General features: G+C 39.8%; 1 protein-coding gene across 2 annotated transcripts; it reads left to right on the plus strand.

Moving 5' to 3' along the window:
• On the plus strand, window positions 1-26,957 carry KIF3A (kinesin family member 3A). Of its 2 annotated transcripts, none has more exons than XM_081934750.1 (17): window positions 1-156; window positions 1,562-1,844; window positions 4,042-4,186; window positions 6,266-6,350; window positions 7,230-7,335; window positions 7,744-7,883; window positions 8,225-8,422; window positions 10,284-10,458; window positions 12,849-12,950; window positions 17,144-17,300; window positions 18,134-18,314; window positions 19,883-19,993; window positions 21,246-21,371; window positions 22,850-22,903; window positions 23,294-23,362; window positions 23,513-23,637; window positions 24,350-26,957. In XM_081934750.1, the coding sequence occupies exons 1-17, from the start codon at window positions 151-153 to the stop codon at window positions 24,396-24,398; spliced, it is 2,112 nt and encodes a 703-aa protein (XP_081790876.1). In that variant the 5' UTR covers window positions 1-150; the 3' UTR covers window positions 24,399-26,957. The 2 variants fall into 2 exon arrangements, with proteins under 2 accessions (XP_081790876.1, XP_081790877.1); XM_081934751.1 differs by lacking the exon at window positions 1-156 and adding an exon at window positions 538-665 and having other exon boundaries at window positions 24,350-26,956.
• Window positions 26,958-27,572: the final 615 nt, after the last annotated feature.

Here is a 27,572-nt window from a genome sequence, read left to right on the forward strand (position 1 = left end):
GCAGGCGCGTTGGCTTCCGTTATTGTTCCCAATTGTAGCGGAGCCGACGGGTAACACAGTAGCCGTGAACGCCCCCTCCGGCTTTCCGCCTCCCTCGGAGCGACGCCTTCCAGCCTCGTTGAGTTCACCGGCGGCGGCGGGAGCAGCAGCATGCCGGTGAGCCACTCATCCCAGCCTTCCCCTCTGCTCCTTTCCGCCCCGGCGCGCCGCGGCCCGTTGCTAGGGACGGCGCTGCCTAGGAGAGCGAAGCGAGGCTTGGGAGGCAGGCGGTGGGAGGGTGGTGGCGGCGGCGGTGGCTGCTGGGTGCAGGAGTCTGCATTGGGCAGGGCAAGGGGGCTTTAGAGAACGTGAAGAGGGTCTCGGAAGGCCGGTCCTCCTGGGGTGGATCTGGAGATCTCTTCCCCCCTAAAACGCCACGGACCGACCGCAAGGGATTGTGAGTCCGACATAAAGCATAGGAGGTCAGGCAAGCAATCACAGCCAAGCGCCCATGAGACGCCAGGCCTCTGGTTAAGGTAACCTTCCCCTCTTCATCCAGATGGGATGGACGACCCCGCCCCTCGCCGACCTCACACGTTAAACCTAGGGCTGGTTAACAGTTACAGGCAGTCCTCCTCGACCTATTGAGCCCAGAATTTCCGTTGCTCAGCGAGACAGTTGTTACTGTGAGTTTTGTCCCCTTTTGCGACCTTTCTTGCCAGGGTTGTTAAGTGAATCACTGCCGGTGTTAGTAACACGATTGCTAAGTGAATTTGGCTTCCCTGTTGACTTTGCTTGTCAGAAGGGCCCAAAAGATGATGCCATGACCCCGGGAAACTGCAATCGCCTTATCAGTATCTAGTCAGAAGATAGTAAAAGTTCAAGGGAAACGCATTCTGCAGATTATTTAAATTTGTGTATTAGATGAAAACGATATTTTAAAAGGAAAAAAATACATTTCTTCTAAAATGTCTAAAGCAGTGGGACCAACCTTCGTGGCTTGGAAGCCTGCCTGGGGGGAAGGGGGAGGAGGAACCGGGCTGCATGAGTGGTGGCCCAGTGCACACATGCAGCTTGACTTGCATAAGCGATGGGGCAGCATGCACATGCACCTCAATTGCAAGTTGCGTTGCATGTACATGTATGTGTATCCCAGCCCACTGCTCGCATCAAGCCGGTCTGCCGCTTGCATCAATTAAGCTGCACACACACACACATGCCCCGGCCTGTGCCCAGTTGCGAATAGACCATTGTGTGGTAGTGAGCTGCAGCCCGGTGGTTGGGGACCCTTGTTTTAAAGTAAAATACCTTTATTGGGCCTATCCGCAAGAAAATCTTGCTAGATCAAATGCAAAAATATTTCATAAAACATTTCGGTACTCCTTACTATTTTTTTAGTGACCACTTAAATATAATCCCAAAATAGAGGACCTCATATTTTCCAAAAATAGTTATTGCCAAATTACTTCAGGAAGTCTTTTATTTTTTTTTCCTGTGTTACAACTGTAATCATGTTTTGGTATCTTGGTTTTGTTTCTTCCTCTTTGCTGAATAATTACGGGGCATTTCTTTCTCCGTGTAGATCAACAGATCTGAAAAGCCGGACAAACCTGATAATTTGGATAATGTCAAAGTTGTGGTTCGTTGCCGGCCGCTCAATGAGCGGGAGAAGACCATGTGCTATAAAATGGCTGTCAATGTTGATGAAATGAGAGGCACTATTACTGTGCATAAAACAGATTCTTCCAATGAGCCTCCCAAGACATTTACTTTTGATACTGTATTTGGGCCAGAAAGCAAGCAACTCGACGTCTATAACTTGACTGCAAGGCCGATTATTGACTCTGTGCTGGAAGGTTACAACGGTAAGTGCTTCTTCATTCTAACAGGATGAAGAAGGGGAGGTGAGGAGAGCCGGTTGTAAACACTTTCTTTTGCAATTTCCTAAATATTAGAACTGCTCTGTATTTGTGTGTATGTGGTGTGTTTGTGTATGCGTGTGTGAATGCATGTGTGAACAGGTATGTACGGTCACACACGTGCACAACTTTTGCTGTTCTATTTCATTATAGAAGCCCCTATTTACAAAATGGATTTGCTTCTTTTAACATCTCTGCTTTGAGCCACAGATAAACAATCACCAATAGAGTCCTTCAAAGTACACTAAGATAGAGAAGGATTGTACTTTGTTTCTGTGGAAACCTTTTTGCTAGGAAAAATAATCATATGACTGTCTGCCTTTCTACACAAACACAAACACACACACAAACACACACACACAAACACACACATGTATATACTGTATATACTGTATATAATGCAAGATAACACTCTAGTTAGACTTATTAAACCAGGATCAGCCAATTCAACGTTCACTATGTTTTCAAAAGGCATCAGAGTTGGGTCTGTCAAAGCTAAACTGTATACAGGTAGTCCTTGACTTATGACAGTTCATTTAGTGACCGTTCAAAGTTATAACAACACTAAAAAATGACTTGTGACCATTTTTTCACACTTACGACCTTGTAGCAGCCCCATGATCATGTGATCAACATTCAGATGTTTGGCAGCTGCCTCATATTTATGATGGCTGCAGTGTCCCAAGGTCATGTGCTCACCATTTGTAACCTTTCGATGAGCAAAATCAATGGGGAAGCAAGATTCACTTAACAGCCATGGTACTAACTTATCAACTGCAGTGATTTACTTAACAACAGTGGCAAGAAATATCGTTAAATGGGAGAAAACTCACTTAACACGTCTCACTTTAACAACAGAAATGTTGTGCTCAATTGTTGAGTACTAACTGTACAAGTGTATATATACTTGTTTGCCCGTAACAGTTACAAGGACATTACAGGTAGTCCACCTTGTTCAGTCACCATTCAAAGTTGCAACAGCATTGAATGAGGGGGATTTACAACAGATCCTCATAGTTGTGGCCATTGCAGCATCCTGTGGTCGTGTAATCACCATTTGAGGTCTTCTTGCCTGGCTTTTCACAAGCAAAGTTAATGGGGAAGCCAGCAGGAGGTCAGAAATATTAGCCAGGATGCTGCAACCGCTTGAGATTCATCTAAGAATGACAACTGAGATTGCTGGAACTGCCACCATAAGTTAATGGAGTCACATGACATCAGACTACACAATCACATCACTTGGCAATGGCGTTCCTGATCCCAATTACTGTTGGTAAGTGAGGACTACCGGTATACTCTTTGTATATGCAACTGCAAAGATGTTTTTCTGGTGAGACATATGTGATAAGTCAGTTCTTTGGTTTTTGAAAGTTGGGATATTCAAAGATGCCCGGTTTTATTTGGCACAACTCAAAGGACACTGAACCTGATTTTCACATTGTGGATTAATATGCACTTACCCTTTGTTTTGTGAAAACATTTTCTAATGTTTAATAAATATACTGCCCGTAAAATATTGTATTTTAGGCTTAGGAAAAATGTACATGGGTAATTATCAACTTGCAATCACAACTGACCCCAATATTTCCATTGCTAAGTGAGACATTTGTTAATTGAATTTTGTCCCATTTTACAGCCTTTCTTGCCATAGTTGTTAAGTGAATCACTGAAGTTGTTAAGTTAGTAAGACGGTTGTTAAGTGAATCTGGCTTCTCTATTGACGTTACTTGTCAGAAGGTCTCTGAGATGCTCATATGAGTCAGTTGCCAAGCATTAAATTTTCATGTAATCATCGGGATGCTGCAATGGTTGTAAGTGTAAAAAATGGTCATAGGCCACTTTTTTCAGTGCCGTTGTAACTTCGAATGGTCACTAAGCGAATTGTTGTAGGTTGAGGACTACTGTAATTTGGGGAAGGTATATTTTTAAACAAAAAAGAAATCACAGTTTGATTCAGAAATGTGATGAAAGAGTGTCATGAATGAACATGTGAGAAAGTGACATGGGCCAGGAAAAGAACGATGTTTTGTTGCTTCATGCTTGGACGTTTCATAGAAGTCCTTACTTCTCAGCATGTGCATGAACACCCATGGCCTGTGCCCTCCTGGCACTAGGAGTGGTAAAGAAAGGATTTATGTTACAGGTACCATTTTTGCTTATGGACAGACCGGAACAGGAAAGACTTTTACTATGGAGGGTGTCCGGGCTGTACCAGAACTCAGGGGAATCATTCCCAACTCTTTTGCTCATGTATTTGGACACATTGCAAAAGCTGAAGGAGATACAAGGTAAAAGAATACATTTTATTTCTTTACATTCCTATCCTGCCAGTATTAATTCCACTTCAGAAGGGCTTTCCTGGACCAGACTGAAATTCCATCTAGTCCCAGGATTCGGTTTCTGACTGTGAAAAATTAGGTGCTGGTGGGAAAACACAAGCCGGGCATGAGGGCAGCAGATGTTTTCACACTGAAAGCTGGAAGGAACTGCCAGTTCTTCTATCTAGTTTCAAGAACTTAGGAACAAAATGCGCACTCTGTGCTCACTTTGTGAACCAAAAGCTCTATTCATGTATACATCCAGGCACGCTTATCTGACTCAAAGTCTAGGTGGCCAAGTTGGTTTGAGTTCCAGAAGAAATGAGGGAGGTACATCCTACTTACTCATTCTATACTTTCCAACAAATTTGACCAGTCACATTGTTGCACTTTTGTTATATCACCTGGTTCTTTTTCTCCAGAATGCCACTATCTTATTCGGTTGTTTTAGGAATGATTCTTGTTCTTCAAAGTCATCCTTTTTGTCCTCAAACTGAACTCCTTTTTGCCTTTTGGGCCTTATATCTGTGGTGGGCAGTACTTCCCTCATTTTTCATATGTGCCCATTCACATAAATATATAGCCTAAAATTATGCATTATCATTCTATCATTAAAGTGATTGGTATGGCTTGTTAGTGTCATATTGATATTAATATGCTGATTGGCATGCTTCATTAATTAGTCTGATTATACATGGTTAATGTACCGTATTTTTCAGAGTATAAGACACACCTCTTTCCCCCCAAAGAGAGGGTGAAAATCTGGGTGCGTCTTATACTCCAAATTTAGCCGCCTGGGTCATCTGGAGAAGGGTGAGGTGAAGCCCTGCCGTGGGTGGAGTAGAGAAAATTGGATTTGAGATCGATAAAAGCCTTACTCTTTAAGAAGATCAAGCCCCCAGCGTTGCATTTTTGCCCTCCCCGGCCCCCATAAGCACTTTGGAGGCCTCCCAAACTCTCTGCATGCCCCATTTTTCACAAAAAATGGGGCATGCAGATGGTTTGGGATGCCTGCAGAGTGCTCCTGGGAGCCGGGGAGGGCAAACACTTTTTTTTAGATTTACCTCTTCAAAATCTTGGTGCATCTTATACTCCAAAAAATATGGTATTTAAACACAATTCCTTTTAGTTTTCTTTTAATATCCAAGGATAGACAGCTTTTGAAATGTGCCTTCCAATTATCTAATGCTCCTGTTGATTTGCCAGTAGCAATGAATTAGCTAAACTGAATAAATGCTTCATGAAAAAAATACTTCTATAGTATTCAGCACTCAGCAATACATATGTAAATTCTTGCTTGCAGAGTCTTTGTCTTTTAATAAGCTTCTTAGAAACTTGCTTGCCACCCAGACTGAGATAGGTGGTATATAAATTTAATAAACAAATTTATAAATTTAATTAGGTATTTATTTAATTTAAAAAAAAACATGTGATCTACCAACTCAAGCCTTAACTGAAAGAAATATTGTATTCCAAAATTGTTCTGAACACTTTAACTTAAAGTCATCTGGTTTTTACACATACCTCTTAACCTTTGACTACCCAAAGCTTTCTTCTTTTTAGTATAATTTAGAATAAAGGGAAGACATTTTGGTTATTCTTAAAATGTCATTAAACATTTAAGAATAACCATTCTTGGGCATTTCCTGCAGAGATTCCAGAGATTTGTCTAGTAGATCACCACTTATCTACAGCTAACAAGATGGATTCACTTCAGAGAAGAAAGAAAGTGGATCCCTTACCATAGAAATCAGCTCACAAAAGAATGGATGGCATTCCATCGTCTTTACTTCATAGCTTTATGGGAAAATCATACAGAGCATGACATTTGTGTTGCATTTCTGTCTCAAATACATTTCTTAATTTGAAATGCCCCAAATGGAATATCCCCCCCCCCCCAACATAGAGGCTATAAGCCTCTTTTCAAAAGTTCCCTTAATTGTTTTTTTAATCATTCCAGGGTATCTTCCACTTTCCCTCCCTCCCTCTTTCATACATTAAAATTAATTCTGGCCATATTTTTGCTGTAATTGTATTTTTAAACTTCAGGTTTTTGGTTCGAGTTTCTTATTTGGAAATCTACAATGAGGAAGTTCGTGACCTCTTGGGAAAGGACCAGACACAGAGGCTGGAGGTAAAAACTTAAAACTCTTACCATTGTGAAAACTAGCTACAGGATCACCTCTCTTCTGTTTACTCAAATGACATTACAGTGCTCACCTCTGATTTATTAAGGCTTTTCACACAGTCAGTTAGATGTTTAGATTGGATTTGCCATTTTTATTCAGCTCTCAAATCCTTCCCAAGTCCCTGGGATAGGCAAATGTTGTTGTTTGATAGTATTCAAGGTATCATCACAGGATGAAAGCTGTTCCAAGAAAAGCTGCCTTTTGCAATTGACTGATGGTTATTTTGTCAATGTTGATGGTACTCCGGGTCTTTTGACATTGCACCCAAGGCACCTAGTTCTATTGGTATGATCTTTGTTTCTTTCACCACAGTCGTTCTACTTCTATTTGTAGGTGTTTATGTTTTGTGAATATTTCCAGTTCTTTCTCTTCTCTTCTGCTGTCTCCGGATACTACAAAGCCCACTATCCAGATTTTTTAAATCTTTTTTTATCAACAGTAGTTTTAAGTCTAGAGTGTTATGTGTTTGTACAGTAGGTGCCAGTTATTACACATGCACACACAAACAGACGGAATATACTAATATTCCTGCCTTTTTTTCTCCACAACAACAATCCTGTGAGGTAGACTGGAGTAGACTGGGTTGAGAGAGAGTAACTGGCTCAAAGTCACTCAGCCAGCTTTAATGCCTAAAGGATGCCTAGAACTCACAGTCTCCTAGTTTCTAGGCCAGCACCTTATTCGCTACGCCAAATTACCTCTCTTTAGTATTTGAAGAACATAAATACTTGTATGGTCTGTTCCACTGAATATAAAGAACATCAGGAATAGCTTTTTTAAAATACATAACGTGCATAGAAATTATTAACTAACATGTCTTATAGGTTAAAGAACGACCTGATGTAGGAGTCTATATCAAAGATCTTTCAGCCTACGTTGTAAACAATGCAGATGACATGGATAGAATTATGACTCTTGGCCATAAAAACCGTAAGTTGCATAGCCCTAGTTGAGTGCTCCATATTCTTTGTGGAATGTCCTCAGTTTCATTAAAAGTGGCTATTCATTATAAACGTGTAAGAAAAGCCATCTATTAGATATATGGTGACTCCTTTGTCTTTTCCAGTGCAGCTGGCTCAGTACATGTCTTTCTACATATGCAGCCTTTGATACAAAAAAGTGATCAAATTTGAATTTGGTTTGGTTCCTGAAGCTTGCCTAAGTTTTTCATTTTTATAATTAATATAAATATTCAAAAGCATGCAGGCAAGCTGAAGACAGCTTGAGTAGGCAAGAGTTTTGATACCTGTTGGAACAGGGCTTCTAGAGCAGTGTCAAAAAGTCAGAAATATGATGTTATTCATTCAAGCTTTTAGATTCCCTTCTCTGTGTCAATAGGTTCTGTTGGTGCCACTAATATGAATGAGCACAGTTCCCGCTCCCATGCTATCTTCACAATCACAATTGAGTGCAGTGAAAAGGGTGTGGATGGGAATATACATGTGCGCATGGGCAAGCTACATCTAGTAGATCTTGCGGTAAGTGTTTTTCTTTTCATAGGTTTATAGCATGTCTGTCACAGGTATTACAGCTATTGTCAGGACTTCCTCTGTGTTTTTAAAGAAGCTGCTAGAAATTGCTAGTTAGAGGGGAAGATTTCTTAAGTGAAATCCTTCATTTCCAAACCTATGCTGCCTTACCTCTTTTAAGGACCCTTTCTCTATTTGTGTGGGCTTTTTGTGCCTCCCCTCTTGCATGTGGTATCAGAGCAAGCAGTCGGTCTTTTTCAGCTGCTTTATTCAATGTTCTGATTTAAAGGAAGTATTTCTGGAAGAGCCCTTTGTCCCCTAACTCTCTGCCTCTTTATTTCTTCCTAAAGGGTTCAGAAAGGCAAGCAAAAACTGGAGCTACTGGGCAACGACTGAAAGAAGCAACAAAAATCAACCTTTCTCTCTCCACCCTTGGGAATGTCATCTCGGCGCTGGTGGATGGAAAGAGCACTCATGTGCCTTACCGTAATTCTAAACTGACCCGGCTACTCCAGGATTCTCTTGGCGGCAACTCCAAAACTATGATGGTAATAAGAAGGAAACATTAGTGATGCACGTGGGGCAAGTAAATGATAGGCCAGAGGCTAGTAGATTGTGGATGGGGAAATCAGGTTCAAACTCAATCCAAATAAGGTGGAGTTACTGTTGATTCAGAGATTGCAGCACTACAACTTTTTGACTCTTGGTGGTATTGTTCTACCCTCAGAAAGGACAGTCAAGAGTCTTGCACTCGCAGCTCTTGCTCAAAGAGCAGGTGAAGGCTGGCCAGAAGGGATTTTGCAATGTGTGGCTGGTAATGAAAGCCACCTCCCAAGAGGTGCAGAATGAAGGGGCCTGACAGCAAATATTCTCTATAATACCTTCCTTCTTTTGGAACAGCTTCTTCCTTGAGCCAAGGATGCCCCCCTTCATCCTTACAGCTTATTGGAAGCAAGTGTACATATGGTTTTGGAAGGCCTTGGGGATTAAGCATCAGTGCCATATCAAATGCCAATTAGCTACTTTTATTCTAGTATCAAAATTGGAAAAAAATGGGTTATAGTGATAATCAATTTATAATTTTGATTTTATTGTACATTGTACGCAGTACAATCTCCAGTTGTGTTATATTGTAAATTCTGGAAGCAAAATACATTAATAGCTTCAGCTCCTAGTTCTCTTGAATGATTCTTCTCACCACATATTTTCTATTGGCAAAGAATGTTAAATCCCATATGCAACCTCGAATCCTCATTTTTCAACTTTTGAAGTCGTCTCCAATGCCTGAAAATCAGTGATAGCATTTCCAAATGTTTTGTGGCAAGAAATATATAAAAACTCACACTCGAACTATCTTAAGTGTAATGCCCCTCCCACATCTTTTACCATTCCCTTATAGGAGATAAATCTCTACAAATAGGCTTTGTTAGTCTGTAGGTTTCCACAGTATAGTAACATTTTTTAAAATTTTAACTTCTCTATTCGCCATTGAAAAACGGGGGATGGCTATATAGAATGGATCAGTTGCCTAAGAGGAATCAAGGTTGCTTGGTGTAGCTAGGTGGGTAGAAGTGTCCTTTGGGAAGTTATTTTTTATATCCGAGATGCTCCATTCCAGTTCCTTTTTAAATGTCAAGTTATCACAAGCAGGCAGTGTTTGCTTCCACGAAGCATGGAAAGTTCTCGGTGAGCTATTTTGTGCACTCTTCCTTTGAAGGGTTTTCACTCATTGCTTCTTGTTCTACCCTCAGGTGCCTTGGAAAATAGTTTGACTCTCTCTTCTTTGTGGCAACCCCTGAGATATTGGAACAATGCTATCATGTCTCCCCTAGTCCTTCTTCCTATTAAACCCCTTTTCCCCTTAAAGCTTTTTCATAATTCTGCAAATGTTGGATTTTCCTCAAGCTTGTTAAATTCTCCCTTTTGACATAAAATCCACTCCCAGAGATTATGCTTGCCAATCGGAATTGTGTCAATTGGTTCTCTGTTACATTGCCCAATTTGTTGCAGTTCAGTAAGGATAAATTATGAACAGTTGGTCCTCCCCCCCCCCCACCCCATCCCAAGCTTCCCATGCTGGTGGAGTGGAAGATGATAAGTGTTTCTGGTTTTGATGGTCCTGATCACCTGCCTACTGTGGGGAATGCCAGTGTCCAAGCATAGCTGGAGAGGTGTGCAATTTTTGCCTTGGAGCATTTCTGGATTGGGCTGTAAATGTTTCCCATGTGCTTAGTTTTGAAAAGCATACAAAACGTTCTTGCATTTAAAATCCAACTATCAGTATGTTAGAAATCTGGCTTTAGCTTACATTTGACCATAATGTTGCACTTTCTGTAAATTGAGAATTGGACTGTTGTGTGCTTAATTGCGGGCTTTTATGCTTGTTTATAATTTTTTCTTTCTTCTTAGTGTGCAAACATTGGCCCAGCAGACTACAATTATGATGAGACCATCAGCACTCTGCGATATGCTAACCGTGCTAAAAATATCAAAAATAAGGCTAGAATTAATGAAGATCCAAAGGATGCCTTACTTCGCCAATTTCAAAAAGAAATAGAAGAACTTAAGAAAAAGTTGGAAGAAGGTAATTTGTTCATTGTCTCCTATTAATACATCTGGCTTGTAATATCCTATTTTAAATACATTCCATGTTCTCCAATAAAATGGCGAACAATGAATGTAGATTTTAATACCGTGTTTCCCCGAAAATAAGTCATGCCCTGCTAATAAGCCCAATCGGGCTTTTCAGAGCATGCGCCATAATAAACCCTCCCCTGAAAATAAGCCTGCCCCAACTATTTAAGCGCATACGCAACCAGTCCCCCCATTATCACTGTACCATCTACCGGTACAGCTTGCGTGGCAAAGAGGGCTCGCCGCAAAAACAGCGGCAGGCGAAGCAAAGTGCTTCCACCCCCCACCCTTCCCTCCCGCTCAAAAAGACCCCGCTGCAAAAACAGCAGTGGGCCAGCAATGCGATCACCCCCTCCTGCCTGTTCCTTCTCGCACAAAAAAAACACCGCCCACCCCAATGGTAAAGGCATCCTGCCTGGTTCCCTTCCTGCCATTCCTTTAGCATGGGGTGGCAGGTGGGGAGGGGAGAAGCGAACTCATGAGGTTTTTTTTGCAAGGGGATTCAATGGGTGAAAGGGCGAGGAATGCAACGAACCTGGAAAGGTAAGAGGCATGCCTCGCTTCTCCCCTCCCCACCTGCCACCCCTCGCTAAAGGGACGGTGGGGAAGGGAACCAGGCAGGCTGCCTTTACCATTAGTGCGAGGTGGGCGGTGTTGGGCCACGAGGCGTGCCTCTTACCTTACCAGCTCTGTCGCATTCCTCACCATTGTGTCCAAGGAAGCCCCTGGTTAAAAAAAAAACCCTTGCAATTTCAAGATGTTTGATTGAACTCGCGAGAAGGGTTTTTTTAACCAGCCGCTTCCCTGAGCACAATGGCGAGGAATGCGACGGAGCTGGAAAGGTAAAAGGTGCGCCTCGCTTCTCACCTGCCCCAGAAAATAATAAGCTCTCCCCTATAATAAGCCAAGGCCATATTTCGTGGGGCAAAAGAAAATAAGACCCTGTCTTATTTTCTGGGAAACACGGTATTCATATCGGATTATCCTATGTTTGCTTCAAGAAATTAGGATAATACACAGATTTGTTTTCCCTTTATTTTTTGTCTTTGAGCATCTTGTACTATAGCAGTGATGGCGAACCTTTTTTGGCTCACATGTCATCAATGGGGGAGTGCAGGGGGGGTCGTGCGTGGCGTGCCACACCCATAATGCCATGTTTGACCCCACCAAGTGCACATGCACGCATGATAGGCGCTCCCCCCTTTTTTGCATGCTTTTTTCACTCCCCCCAGGCTCCAGAGGCTTTATAGGAGCCTGGGGAGGGCGAAAACAGCTTCCCTCGCCCCCTCTGGAGGCCCTCCGAAGGCTTCAGGGATCTTCAGGAGACTTCCCTGAAGCCACCGGAGGACTAAAAACGACCCTACGAGCAAACCGGAAGTGACTTCTGGTTTGCTCGTAGGGCTGTTTTCAGTCCTCCGGAGGCTTCAGGGACCTTCAGGAGGCTTCCCTGAAGGCTCCGGAGGACTAAAAATGACCCCACAAGTAAACTGTTTTTAGTCCTCCGGAACCTTCAGGGAAGCTTCCTGAAGGTCCCTGAAGGCTCCGGAGGGCTTAAACTGACCTTACGAGCAAACCGGAAGTCCGTTCCCGAACTTCCAGTTTGCCCATAGGCCTGGTTTTTTGCAGTCCTGAGGCTTCAGGGAAGCTCCTGAAGCCTCCGGAGGGCCTCCAGGGGGGCTCTTTTCACCCTCCCCAGGCTCCTATAAAGCCTCTGGAGCCTGGGGAGGGTGAAAAATGGCTTTAAAAAGGCTGAACTCAGCTGGCTAGCACGCATGTGCGTTGGCCAGCTGACAGGGCAATGCCTCGCGTGCTCTGACAAATGGCTCCGTGTGCCACCTGTGGCACGTGTGCCATAGGTTCACCATCCCGGTATTATAGCTTAGGCTAGGAGATGCTGAGCGTCCTAAACCTACCTGTCAAGTTTAGCAGCTTAATGTCTTTTTTAGTCCAAATCCTCCCTCTAACCTCCATTCATGGTTTTAACTTCTTTCAATGAAATATTACATCTACCAATTAGATAGCTAAGAATGTGTTGCAGGTATCACCTATTCTTATTCACTAAATGTAGATTTGTTTGCAACAAATACAAAGCAGAAGGCACAGTCAGTTACATTTGATAAGAAACAGAGCCTTTGGTAGCAATATCACTTGCCAAGGATATTTTATTTTTGATCAGTTTCTTTGTAGTCCTATTTTCTAACAAAACTTGTAAAGCTAAAGGGTAAAATTAGATTGGGATTTAAATTAACACACCAGGATTCTGTAGATAAAAATTAATTTAAAATAAATTAAAAATGTAATTTATTTGTTTCCTGTATTAAAAATGACAAACTAATGTAGGGGAAGAAATCTCTGGCTCTGAGACCAGTGGCTCTGAAGAGGATGATGAGGATGAGGATGGGGAAATTGGTGAAGATGGAGAAAAACGAAAGAAACGAAGAGGTAAGGTGCTTTCAGATCACTTGATATCATTTTCATGTTTGTGCCTGAGTGCCCACTGCAGTAAACTTGTCCTCCTCTAAAATTGTATTTAGTTAAATCATAAATATTAAAAGGTTTTTTTTAGGATGAAATAATTGTGGGATATAATGACACTCAAATATCTTCAAGCTAGTATTGATGTTTCCTAGAAAGCACAAACGTTCTGTGCTGTCTTCTGAACTTTGTCTTCTACTTCATTTAAATCAATAAGTTTTAGAATTGGGGGTGTTTGCATAAAGAAATTTGGTTGAATGTATTGGACATTCATTCTCAAAGACAATATTTTTGTCTCCTGTTTGGTGATTGTGGGGGGTAAATAACGATGGCACTGTTAAGCTTTACCTCTGAAAAATAAAGGATATCCTTCTGTTAACTTCAAAATAATCTACAGGACTTTAAGCTTCTGGTTGATTTTCATTTAATTTAACTTAAGTTTTTTTAACTTAGTTATAATAATGTAGCTGTGACTAATACTGCAGTTTAATTGCACATAAGACTTAACTTAGTCTGTTGCATGTATCCAGTCCAGGGTAGTAACTTGAGATAGAATTTCAGAATCTACATTTAAGCTGAGTAATGTGCTATGGAAACAAAGGAGGCATATTTGAGTTTCAGTGTTCTGGAGAGAAAAAAAACCTATTGTTATTTGGTTGCAAAATGTCTTCTTTTTGGAGTTCTTATCCATGTATAATTGGATAACACATGACCCCCTGCCAATGCATTACTGATTTAAAGAAATCTTCCCCAACTTGGAGCCCTCCAGATGTGCTGAGCTTTAATTTTCATAAATTAAATGTATTTGCCAGGGGGACTATAGGAGTGACACGCTCAATATATCTGGAGAGCACCAGGCTGGGAAAGGTAATTTAAATCAGGGATGGGCAATTCACAAGCCCATTGGTCCCCAGACACACATTTTGTGTACTTTAGAGCTCCCTCTGCCATATTTTAATGATGGTTTTCTCAACCGATATTTAAGGTCTGTAGACTGCTGTGAATTGATTCTGATCGATTTTTATCTGGGGGATTTCTGCCTGGCCCCATCTACTTTGCTTCGTAGCCTAATCAAATTCCTTGAAATCCTGGGTCAGAACAACAAGTTCAAATGCAATTTTTACCGACCTTTTCTCTAAGCAAACATTTTGTGCTTATCTGAAAGGAGTTCTAATTTGGTTGAAGCAAAAACTCTTGAAGGACTGGTGCTCCTTTCCCTCTATGGATCTCTGCCTCCTCTGAGATTTTTACTTGATGCGTTGCTAGTTAAAATTAAACCTCAAACCTTTAATAATAATGTTTAATAATGTTATTGAAACATTGGCTGAAGAAGTGAGAATTGCACTTCTTTATAGACCAAGGGATGATAAGTTGTGTTGTTGATTTCTCTGCTCATCCTCAACAATGACCTCAACGTCAGCCAACGAGGGTACATTAAAATTCTGAGCTGTACAGTTGCACAGCAGGGCTCTTAAAAGTTACCTGAGGTGAGAGTCAGCCTCTCTTGAGGACTTTTGGGTTGATCTTTTACCCTTTAGATCAAATGTTCAGCATGTATTTCTTGTTTCTTCTTCTTTCCTGGGATTTCCTTGGGGCCCACTTCTGTATTTTCCAGGCAGTAGCAGCAGCAGTAGTTCAGACTCTCCATGCTCTGTCATAGAAAAACCTCTGGATAAAACCTTCACTAGTGAGTGGGAGCTCTTAAGTCATCCAGTGAAGCTTTGGCCTCTCCATAATCTGTGCGCTCATTGTTTTGATGCTGCATTTTGCTCCTCTGTCCCTGATACATCAGTTTTGTTCAGAGTGAAATGTGGATTTGCTCCACATAAAGTAAAGCATGCTTTTTCTTTTGCTGTTTCAAACTTACCTATAAACACCAGGATTCACCTTAGCTCAATAGTTCAAGAAAGGAAAAAAGAAATATTGGTATTGCTCATAGCAGCCAGGGTGTTGGGTAACAGAAACGATTTTTGAAAAGGCTTTGTTGACACTGTCTGATATGGTATAATCATACTAAGCACAGATAGCTTTTGGCAGATTTTTTTTACTGTAGGTATATGCTTTGGAAAGGGAGCTGGATTAGATAATCTTTGTTACAAGTGACACTGAATGTCACTAGTAAATGACTTTAGATGCCTAACATTCTGCTTATATAGGAACTTCCCATTAGTTTCTGGAGCAGGGGGTGTCCATAGGGTGTGGGTTTTTTTTTTTAAAGAAGTCAAAATGGCAGCTTCCACTGCATCATTGCAGGCACCATTTTAACTTTTTTACCACACCCCCAGATCTCCCAACTGGCATAAAAGACACCCATATCTTAATCATGCATATTTGCATGTCAGCTGTTTCCTGCTTATCAGAGCAAATGGGAAATCTCTTGTGGCAGCAGAGTTTTGCAGATAGTGATCGACTAGTTCCTGGCAGCAGACGCGATGGAACAAATTCAATAGATCTTTATTTTATATGTCCATTAATAGTTTGAAACAAACAGTCTTCTCCCACCCTTACACCCCTGCTGCTGGCTTTCAATCACAATGGAATGTTTTCATTGGGGAAACACATCACAGTCGGCTGAATATGCTCCAGCTTGATATGATGAATGGGATAGTGATGGCAGCTGCTTTTTGAAATCATAACTTTCTTTCTCCGCATAATGGCTTTCCCTCCTTTTGCATGCTGCATGGTTCACGGCATTTCCTCCTCTTATTTCTCTTGTTTTCCTCCTCCTTTTTGTTAATCCCCATTAAAATGTGCCCCTTTATCTCTAAGGAAACATCTGAGTTTTTGGAAAGAAATCTATTTTTTAATCAAATCAATGTTGCAACCATATTAGAATCTATGAATAACGCAGACGGTTGATTGGAAACTGTGATCAAACACCAAGCAAGCTTGACTGGGCCTGCTTGACAATTGGCTACTTCAAATAGTCCAGCCTTACTTAGTTTAAGTAGCATATTATTTTTTGGGATGTTTCTCTGGGCACATTCTCTGAGATAATGTTAGAGCTTGAACAGCAGAATTACCACAACACTGTTCAGACAAGTAATATTGTAATAAGAAAACTGAAGAGTAATCAGATTCTTACTGCACTTCAGTTTTAGAATGGAACAATAAGGTTGACCTTTAATCTTGCATTGTGGTGTTTGCCTTTTCTATACATATGTGCAAATTTTGGAATGACTTAATTATTATTTTTATTTTTTTTAAAAAGAAATCAAGCAATAATATGTTTCTTTTTTTCCCCTCTCCAACCCCTTCCTCTTTGTGCGTGTGCTGCCTCTCTGCGATTTGTTTGCCTCTTCCTCTTAAATGCAAGATCAAGCAGGTTGGTGTGTTTGATTTGCACTGCATCTAATGGAATTTAAATAAAATTTTAAAACTCACCTAGCTGTTTGTGCTGTAAAATCTCAGTGGATACAATGGGCATGCAATTCTATTTATTCTGTTTTGTTAATGGATCCAATGCAGCTAAAACAGAAGTCAGGGAAGGAGGTTTCACCATGTAGACAAAATTTGGGTAAATAAAGATATGGGGACAAGCCAGAGATTGTCCTTCTATAGCAATTAGCTCAATTACATTGTTTGTTTGTTTTTATCTTACCAAGATTGTCCTTCTCAATATTTCATGTTGTGGGGAGGAAGGGTCAAAGAGTAAAATGGGGCAAACAAAAAAAGATTCTTCTTTTCCACCCTGCTTCTGTTTCTACCCTCTGACCAAATGACAAATTCTGCTTTAGCTTAATAATTTTGCTTTTTTTTTCTTCCAGCAATATATTATTCCAACACTGTGCATCTCATTTTTAAATTTAAAAGTTAGTATCACTAGAAAGTGTATATTTTTTAAAATCAAAATCTATGTCATTCTAAAGTCATGAAAATGTTTTTGGTGGGATAATATTGGAACATCTTACCCAGTTGATCATTATAAATCAAACATCCCCAATAGGAATGAATCACAATGTATTTGATGCAAGTCTATGCCATGATCACAGAATGGTTATTTTTTGATTCTTGGATGATATACTTTTTAGAAGTCTCTATGTTGCAGTGTCGATTACAAGCCTTACAAGAACAAATCCATTGAAAAAATGTATTATATAATAATATAATGAGAAAAGGTGTCTCTTCTTAATTAATCTTGCTTTTAAATCCCGTGGAAGGAAAAAAGAAAGTTTCTCCTGACAAGATGTTGGAGATGCAGGCCAAAATTGATGAAGAAAGGAAAGCACTTGAAACAAAGCTTGATATGGAAGAGGAAGAAAGGAACAAAGCTCGGGCAGAACTTGAGAAAAGGGAGAAAGATTTGCTTAAAGCACAGTAAGCATTCTGAAAATTGAGAAGACATTCATAGAACATTCTTCTAACAGAGTGTTCTCCGGGCTGATCCCTGCTGATTTGTTTGAATGCAACTCTGATCAGCACAATGTATCTCAGAAGGAGGATAGAAAGTGGTTGAATAAAAATGTTCAAATCACTTCACATGCCTTCTCTAATAGAAGCTTTTATAACAATTCATAAAGAAAGTTGGCATTAGAGCCACGGTGGCGCAGTGGTTAGAGTGCAATACTGCAGGCTACTTCTGCTGATCACCATCTGTCTGCAGTTTGGCAGATCAAATCTCCCCAGTCTCAAGGTTGACTCAGCCTTCCATCCTTCCAAAGTCGGTAAAATGAGGGCCCAGATTGTTGGAGGCCATAAGCTGACTCTATAAACTGCTCAAAGAGGGCTGTAAAGCACTATGAAGCAGTCTAGAAGTCTAAGTGCTAGTGCTATTATTATTGCTTTTATCACTATTGAAGTTCAGTGAAATCCTTATAGAGATATTAGAGAAGTAACTTAACATTAGTTACAACAATTCCTGTGACACAAGAGCATTAATTAAATCAAGTTTCCTTTGTTGTAGATATAGCTGCCCTAGGGTTCCTGATACATCAGATGAACTGCTGGAAAGTAGCCCATGCTCAGTCTGACTGATGTTGAGAGAACATTAAAATCTTACAATACCCCTACTATAGTCTTAATTTACTTAAGATTAATAAGAGAATGTAAGGAATTGTTTAGGATTTCTGTCATATGCAATATGGACTGCTACATTTGGGGTTTTTAGCTGTAGGAATGCAAAGGGCGTGTTTTTTCCCCTGTTTCTCTAGGCAAGAACATCAATCACTATTAGAGAAGTTGTCAGCTTTGGAAAAAAAAGTGATTGTGGGAGGTGTGGATTTGTTGGCTAAAGCTGAGGAGCAAGAGAAACTTCTGGAAGAATCTAACATGGAGTTGGAGGAACGAAGGAAAAGAGCAGAGCAACTCCGAAAAGAGCTGGAGGAGAAAGAGGTCCACTTATTCTCTTGTTGAACTATTGTTTTCTTTTATTCTAACAGCCTCTAACAGCTTGTTCTTCATCTACGCATTTATATTTTCAGCTAAGGCTAAGGAATAATCAAGGAGAAATATATCTGCATAGAGCATGATAGTCTCCAAATGTTTAGAGATATGTCCTGTAGTACTGAAAAAAGGAGAATAATGATCCAATGAAACCCTTTTACTTTTTACAAAGTAAAAAGTACTTTTAAGAATAGTGTTGGGTAAACAGCTAACATATTTATCATCATACATTTAAAAAGAAGCAGAATCTCTTTAAGGCACCCTTGAAAGGAAACCAATATTGAAGCTTTTCTAAACAATGAAATGTAACTGAAGAAAATGAAAAGAAATACATAGTTTAACTACTAAAGGAAGCAGAGGAGGAAGCATCTAGTCAAAATACAAATGTGCAATGATCAAGGATGCCATGTCTGAGTTGCGTACATTTGGGCAAGCACAAAGAGAAATAAAAATACTTACTGTAGTGGTCACCCAGAATTTTGCATCCCAGACATGGCAAATGATGCTTCCAAATTTGGAACTCAAGGAAGCAGTGAAGTTTGATAAATGGGGAATACCTTTTTGGACAAGAGACTTTGTCCAAAAACATATCAAAAGAAAGAAAGCTTGTCCTTAGTATCTAAGTAAATTCAGAGGAAAGTAGGAAAATAGACATATATTGATTATGGCAAAAGTTCATTTTGTCTGCATTTAAGTTGTTGTCCCGTAGTCCTAAGAATTAATGTTCTTGAACTAACCAGTCAAGGCTTCAAGTTCAATTTCAGCTTCAGGAAAACAAAACCAGGGGTAGGTTCTGGCAGGCACTACTGCCAGTTCGCTCGTGTGCATGCCCATTAGCAGTACAATTAAAATTGTTCTGCACATGTGCAGAACTGAAGAACAAGATGGTGGCGCCTATGGCGCTACCCAGAGAACCGGTTTGGGGGTGTGGCAGGCCTGGGTCACTGCGGCTTCCAGCAACCCAGGCTGCCAAACCACTACCGGTTCGGCCGAACCGGTCCGAACTGGTAGGAACCCACCACTGAACAAAACCAATGAAAAACTAAAATGGCAGTTAGAAGGAAGGAAAGTGGACTTTTCTCTCACACAGATATGTCCATTTTTATCACAAGCATCTTCCTTCAAAAAACTGGATGTTTAAAACTTTGGAGATATATCTTGATACTCATTGGAAAGCATCATACGGAAGCTGTAAATCTTTCAGATGTAATTGATAAAAAACCACAACCATATAAAAGATCGGATAGTCTTTTTCTACTTCAGCATAAGTAGAAACTGGAGAATACCTCATTTCCTAATTTGTCAGACCTTGCTAATTAAAGCATCCAAATAAGATGAAAAAAACCTTTGGGTAAGCTTTGGTGAGTGTCTGAAACAGATGCACAAATGGCACAAATGGGTGACAAACTATTATCGTATTCTTATTTTATGAATCCTCCTCCAAGGGCTTATGTAAAACAATATTCTTGCACTTGCTCAATGGCAGTCTATCTATTTTTTATTTATTTGAAAAATAGCAAGAGCGTTTGGACATTGAAGAAAAATATACCAGCCTGCAAGAGGAAGCTCAGGGGAAGACTAAGAAGCTGAAAAAAGTGTGGACGATGCTCATGGCAGCCAAGTCAGAGGTCAGCATTATAAATGAAAGGTCTGGTTTCAGGATAAAGGTGCTGCTTGTAGGCATACAGAAATGATTCTTGTAAGAGGAAATTGAACATGGCTCAGTGGCTGAGTAAGAAGAAACTAAAAAGGAAAATGCTAGTTGGTATGTAGATGAGGGACATGGTGGCTCAGTGCTTCAGACAGGTTCAGCGGTTCAAATCCCTAGTGCCGCGTAATGGAGTGAGCTCCTGTTATTTGTCCCAGCTTCTGCCAACCTAGCAGTTTGAAAGCAGGTAAAAAATGCAAGTAGAAAAATAGGAAACACCTTTGGTGGGAAGGTAACAGCATTCCATACCGGCCGCATGACCACAGAGACACCTTTGGACAACGCTGGCTCTTCAGTTTTGAAATGGAGATGAGCACTGCCCCCTAGAGTCAGGAACGACTAGCACATATGTGCGAAGGGAACCTTTACCTTTATGTAGATGTTCCCTGAGGCTTTTCAAGAGACTAAGGTTACTGAATTTACTGAAACAAGCATACCTGCTGCACATACAGGAAGAACATATGCTTGAGTTATTTACACTTTTGAAAGAATTGGTAGCGTGACCATAAAAAGAGCAGTTTAAGTTCAGCAGCTCATTTAATTTATTTTTGGAATAGAGGCAGCAAAAGGGGGGGGAAATCCATCTCTTCCTCCAGCAGTTTATAGTAGCATGAGGTCATGGCCTTAGCACATGAAAAAGAAACAATTCTTCTTTATTACTTACTTGCTAAACATTTTCTTATAAGATACATAGATCTGAACCCTATTCTTTGAATTCCCATCTGACTCTGTTTACTTCGATGCATTTTAGAAGCCTAAGGTTGAGAATGAATGTTTGAGGGAATCTTGGGGGATACATGGTGTCATTGTCTATGTCATTGACCATTTCCCATTATTGCTGATACATCTAGACAGCTTATTTTAACTTAATTTTCACTATAAAGATAATTTACAGTCATTCACGTATTTCCCCAAATACGTGAATATTTGTCTGGTTTTATTGATCATTGTTCAAGGAATAAGAAAGAATAATTCCTGACGGATTGTCTTTAAATAGTTTTTTTTTTAAAGAAATATCAAATTTAAGAACAACAGAGAAGATGGAAAAAGAATAATGCCGATTATTTAAAAATATGATTTAAGAATATAACTTTTTAATATAATTTTAAAATATTTTTTAAAATATTCTAATTATTCTTGATGTTTTGGTTTGGTTTATACCATATTTGTAGATGGCAGACCTGCAGCAAGAGCATCAAAGAGAAATTGAAGGTTTACTGGAGAACATTCGACAGCTCAGCAGAGAGCTTCGTCTTCAAATGCTTATAATTGACAACTTTATACCTCAGGATTACCAGGTGAAACATTTCTGATGATTTTGAGAGATTAAACAGTAGGTGTAAGACGGTGATGGCTAGCTTTTTCCCCATCACATGCCAAAAGTGGGAGCGCAGGAGGATCATGCATGGGCGTGCCCCCCCCCGTGCACATGCGTGCATGACCCCCACTCTCCCCCCGCTTTTGGCATGCGATGGACCCAGGTTGCCCGTAGGGCCATTTTTTGCCCTCCGGAGGGTGAAAAACGACTCTACGTGCAAACCGGAGGTCTGTTCCCAAACTTCCAGTTTGCGCGCGTGCCATAGGTTCGCCATCATGGCTATAGGAGGTGATCTGACTGAGCTTGAGGGTGGGATCAAATGCACCATCAATTTAGAGTCATTATACCCCATGAGGGAACTAAGTTCAGCCCCCCTTGAAGTCGGTTGACTCTTATCTGGTGTTAATTTGCCTTAACTGTCAGATCAGATGTTTAAAAATATTTTGGCATTTTGTATTTTAACCCTCTTTGAATAAACTCAAATCTGGAGGCAGGGTGGAATAAATTCTTACAAACACATAGAATGAAATAAATTTGTAGTGCTTTGATTTCCTGTGCCTGACAGTAGCTGTAACATGAGACATCTACGTAGCTAGTAAGTTAGGATCCACTTCTCAACAGTGAGCCAGAACAAATTCTCATTTTAAAGAAGCTGTTTGATGGAACGTGTCCTTTTCTGCCTTTATCATATTTTAAGACCAGATATTTTATAAACGAACAGACAGTGAGATACTTCCCACATATTTTCTCCAGCGTAAATTGATGGATTTAATTTCATGAAACTGAATCATAGGCTGATAGTTATGGTGGCAATGCTGAGTATCCAAATTTAAATTGCACTGATTATCAGTAGCTGGAGGCCAGGAGTGTATGTGACTTCAAATCACTCTTGACTCCTGGTGTTGCCTGGACAAGTTCCTGCAGTTTTCCTGTAGTGTTTGCCTTTGCCTTCTTGGCTGAGAGACTGACTGGCCCAAAATCACCCTAATGACTTCATATCTAAGATGGGACATATAGTCTCCCAGTCTTTTAACCACTGGCTATCAGAGGTCAAAAGAAGAGTACAGAGGTCTAAAGCTGTCACATTTATAAGCTTTCACAATAACATTCTAAATGCAGGGTTAAATGAGCCCTTTATTGTTCTTACTTCTTTTATTTATATCTTATAAGACAGCTTCTCAACCAGAGATCTCTCCTGAGGGCCACGCTGGCTGGAGAATTTTGAGAACTGAACTTTACACATTTGAAGGATGTCCAGATTGGAGAAGGCAGATGCATGATATTTTAGCAGTGAGAGGTTGGGTCTAATTTATCAGGAATAGGGGAATATAAATCCAAGCTCAACACAGTTACAAGAACTTGTGGGGAATAACTTGCTGGGACAATGCCTATTTGCTTCTGAATCGACTTTAATAGTAAAAAGACCTCTCTTTTCTGTTTTTTGTGATTCTTCTCCAGGAAATGATTGAGAACTATGTTCATTGGAATGAAGACATTGGAGAATGGCAGCTGGTATGTGAGCTCACTTTTGATACAAAAACAGTACATTCTTCAGAATCTGATTCTTATGCTCCTTGTATTAATTTACCAAGCCTCCTCTTAGTCTGTTGCTGGCATAACTTCCAGGGATGATGTTAGCAGACTTTCATTATATATTTAAAATATTGTCTCTATTTTCTTTTAAAAGAATGCCTTTTTCTTATGCAATTACCATTTGCATTTTTATTTGGAAATTTTTTGAAGCTACTGTACATTTCATCTTTAATTTACTAACATATATGGGATGAAGCAAGGACAAAAATCCCTTGCCTTGCCTCGGTGAGACTAGTTCTTACTATGGCAAAAGCCAACAATAGAATGCAATTCCTTTTTAAAGGTCTAATTCTTTTTTCATCTTTTAAGAAATGTGTGGCGTATACCGGAAATAACATGCGAAAACAGACTCCTGTGGCAGATAAGAAAGAAAAAGATGTAAGTGAGCCTTTGCAAATGTGTGTTGTTGGAAGTCCAGTTTTCAGCTTTGTACCTATCTTTTATATATGAATGTTTTGATTTTGATAAGAGTACTTCGGCATGATCCATTAATGTTTACTCATCATGTTCACTTTTTCCTCCACTCAGCCCTTTGAGGTGGACCTTTCCCATGTATATCTAGCTTACACTGAAGAGAGCTTGAGACAGTCTTTGATGAAACTAGAAAGACCAAGAACATCAAAAGGAAGATCAAGGCCCAAAACTGGCAGAAGGTTAGAACCACTGTGAAATACTGTTTTGTGCCCAGCTTCAAATTTAAAAGGAATTGAGATACTTAAAGCTGAATGCAAACAGGAGGAACCCCCCCCCTCCAATCGGTATATTAAGAACTCCATGGGTGTCCCTGATACATGTATGGGGATGGTCCTGTTTTGTGTGCACAGTAGAACCAACAGAACCTTTCCTAATAATTCTGAATCACTTTTCAGTTTAATGGAATATTTTGCACTTACTAATCTACACTGCTATAAGTACAGGGGTGGGACAGAACATTGCTTCACAATCAAACCTATTACTCTTTGCACAACTCAACAGTAAAAATAAAGCTTCCAGAGGATCCCATGAATGATCAGTCAGGAGTAAGTGATGGATGTCTTGCCTGGAGTTAGGTCAGAGACTCCCTCCTGCATCTCTTGAAACAACTCATTTATTCCCTATTACAGCCTCCAATTAAAGTGATTTGTATCTCCCATTCTACTGCCTCATTCTCCCCCCCCCCCCAAAGTCCACTCATGCCATTGGTCATGACTTTCCTTTTGTATAATATGTAATATCAGTATCGTTGACTCTCTTGTGAATGTAGGTTCATTTTTAATGCTTTGTCACGATCATATTGCTTTTTGTCCTTGGCTGTTTCTTTTGTATATATGAATGCATTGAATATTTCTTGATTTGACTAATGTGCACCATCTTCTCTCCAAATAGAAAACGTTCTGCAAAATCAGGAGCCGGGATTGATTCTCTGCTTCAATAGGCCAAAACAATTGGAGATTTTAGTAAAGAAAATGCTTGTGTGGCTTAACACATGGCTCAATATTATCAGCCTGCAGTTGTTACCCAAGACAATAAGAAAACAGTGGTTTTTTTTCCTGTTGGGTTACTCTTACGTCTTCTCTTATGCTAATATATTAATTCAGATTCAACAATATGGGGTTCTTGCCATTGTTATGAATTCCAGTATGCTTTTTAAAAAAAGCAGCTGTTGGGAATATCTGTATTTTAGATTGGTGTGTATTCAGTGGAAAAGATGGTATATGTGTCTGTTTAAATTTTAAACATATTAGCCATATTATAAGTAAACAAACAGATTTCTGTAGCCTGACATACTTTTTCTTTGTCTGTTGCCATTTGCTATAGACATAACTCCCTGTTTGCACAGCTGCAGATTTCTGGTTTTTTTTACAAGCAACTACTTAACAATCGTTATAAAATCTGGGAATTCTTCATGCCTCTTAGGCATCTTCTACTATATCTGTAGGAGAATTTCCCTATATGTGCATATATTTGGTAATATGCAAAGATGGACTGTTATAAAAAAATGGTGTTGGATTTCTCTGGGGTGGATGGCAGAGATAAAGGAACCCTTGGGATTTCCACTGTACTGTTCCACTTCCATTTCCAAGTAACACAGTCTACTTCAAATATAGATGTTTGATTTACAAGAAGAAATTCACAGAGATAATTTTAAAGATAATGTGACTCTAAAGGAACCTGCTTGTTCATTTATAACACTAACATTTGAAGAGAGCAAAAGAGCTTTTAGGAAATAACTTTGGTGTTGCACAAACATTTCTATAGAGAAACAGTGCAGATCTCAGAATGACAACAGTTAAACCAAGGGATGGCTGTACTTACTGAGCACTGAGACGCTGGCATACAGCTCATATATTTAAAGAGTCTGCTCTTCCTAGATCAGACCTCAATAACATAAAGTCCATAGGAGCCCTATTCCCATGATGCTATTAAATGACACTCACAGAATTCCCAGATTAAGTACAAAAGCCTTAAAATGTAGTAGAAACCTTGGAAATTTGGTTCACACTTCAGTGATTTTGATGCTAATGTCATCACAATTCAACAAGTGTTTTAAGGAACTGAAGTATCATACTTTTTCATCATTCAACGTATTTGGTTGATTCCAACTAATTTCAAATCCAATGTTTTATTTATGAAGATATGAGGATATCTGCTGCTATCCACGGTTACGTTTATGTGTCACATTGAGAATCCTGGAGATACCTGTTAACTGTATATATTTGAAAAGTCTTAATTTTAATGTGACATGTTGTGATTTGCATTTTAAAAGCTGTGCTAGTAAATGCTCTAAAGAAAAAGAACTTAGATTATACTTTGGTAACAGGATTTCCAGTAGTTGTTATTGAATCTTGTAGGTTGCACCTGATTGCTATAGATGACTTTATGAAATTATCTCAATGTCAACAAAGGAACAATTGATGATGCATATGAAGCAAAGGTGTGGGTACAGGAAAAAGAATGAGGGAAGAATAACAACCTTCCAAAATAAAAGCTATTCACTTTTGAACATTACAAAGCAACATTTATTTTGGGAATATAAGTTGGTAGCTTATTAGATTTAAAACCAAAATACCCTAGTTCTTTTCAAAAGCAACATTCTAGATTTGGCAGAGTTAGCCGTGGTATTTACTGTGGCAAGGAGAAAGAATACTTAGTGGTGTTTCCATTGATGTGGGGAAGTGGTGACCTGCTAGATGATGTTGAATACCAGTTCCTAGCATATCCAGTGTTTGTTAACACAGCCTTTTTTCTAACCCTAACCCTTTGCTAAAATGGAGTGGGCATGGGCAGTGCATGACGCATCCAGCCCACAGGCCATAAGTTTGACAGCCCTTTTCTAGAGCCAGGCTGCTGCTGAAGCTGCACTTAGCTACATTACTTTGTTTTCTTCATAGCACACTGAAGCAGTCACAGGATACAGGATGGAGTTAGCTGAAAGTGGTTTCAAGGCATCACAAAACTCTGAAAATGACTCATCTTGCCTTAACAATTCAAAAACAGATGTTCTGTGTTGTAGATCACCACTTTCAAAGGCTTTCAAAGCCCTGTCATAAAATCAGAATTCAGGAGACTCGTATTTAATTAGTCAAGTTGAGCTAAAGCTTTTATTCATCCTGAGCTTTTTTTCTGTTGCAATATTTAAAGTCATTGTATGTATAGTGCTCCCCTTTGTTCTTTAAACTCTTACCTAGTTCTTGCATTCTAAGCTGAGCAGGAAAAATGTCACTGTCTCCTTGCCGTTAGTTACCTTTTCAGTTTAAATTAATAACAATTGATTACTATTTCTTGTAACCAGTACTGCATATATTAGGAGAAAAAGATGTACAATTTGTCCCTATTTATTGTTTTGCTAACTTTAACATTCCAAGGTTATGGTTTTGTGATATGCAAGGTGTGCTCTCATTAATGTATATACAAGTAAAATATATTGACTGTTAAGCATATTGGTGCCAAGAAATAAATGTCTTGGATCCTCCTGTACCTGTTTCCATTTCCTGCATCTGTTCATATCCATATGAGCAAACTAGCTCCTGGGACAACTTCTCCTTATTTTTTTCCTGCAGCCTAAATTTCTGAAAGAGACTCCAATTCCCTGGAGCGTACAGAAGGCATGTTGAAGAGAAGGGTCTCTCTTTGGCAGTAGGTTTTGTTCCATTGGGGGCATTTCATTTTGGGGCAAGATCATTTTGCCAGATTTGCTGATCCTCTCCTGGAAGAGCATACAATACAGCTCGTCTTTGACTTACAACAGTTTATTTAGTGACCGTTCAAAGTTATAACTGCACTGAAAAAAGTGACCTATGACCATTTTTCACATGATCCTCATGGTCATGTGATCAAAATTTGGATGCTGGCTCATATTTATGATGGTTGCAGTGTCTCAGGGTCATGCGATTATTTTTGCGACCTTCTGACAAGCAAAGTCAATAGGGAAGCCAGATTCACTTAAGAGCTGTGTTACTAATTTAACACCTACAGTGATTCACTTAAGTGTGGCTAGAAAAGTCATAAAATAAGGTAAAACTCAACATATGTTTGTACAGCAATTTGCAGACATAAACTTTGGGCTCAGTTGTGGTTGTAAGTCAAGGGCTACCCATAACAGGCGTTT

This window comes from Natrix helvetica (genome assembly GCF_964273705.1).
Source record: "Natrix helvetica genome assembly, chromosome: 1".
In the NCBI taxonomy this organism is placed as follows: domain Eukaryota; kingdom Metazoa; phylum Chordata; class Lepidosauria; order Squamata; family Natricidae; genus Natrix; species Natrix helvetica.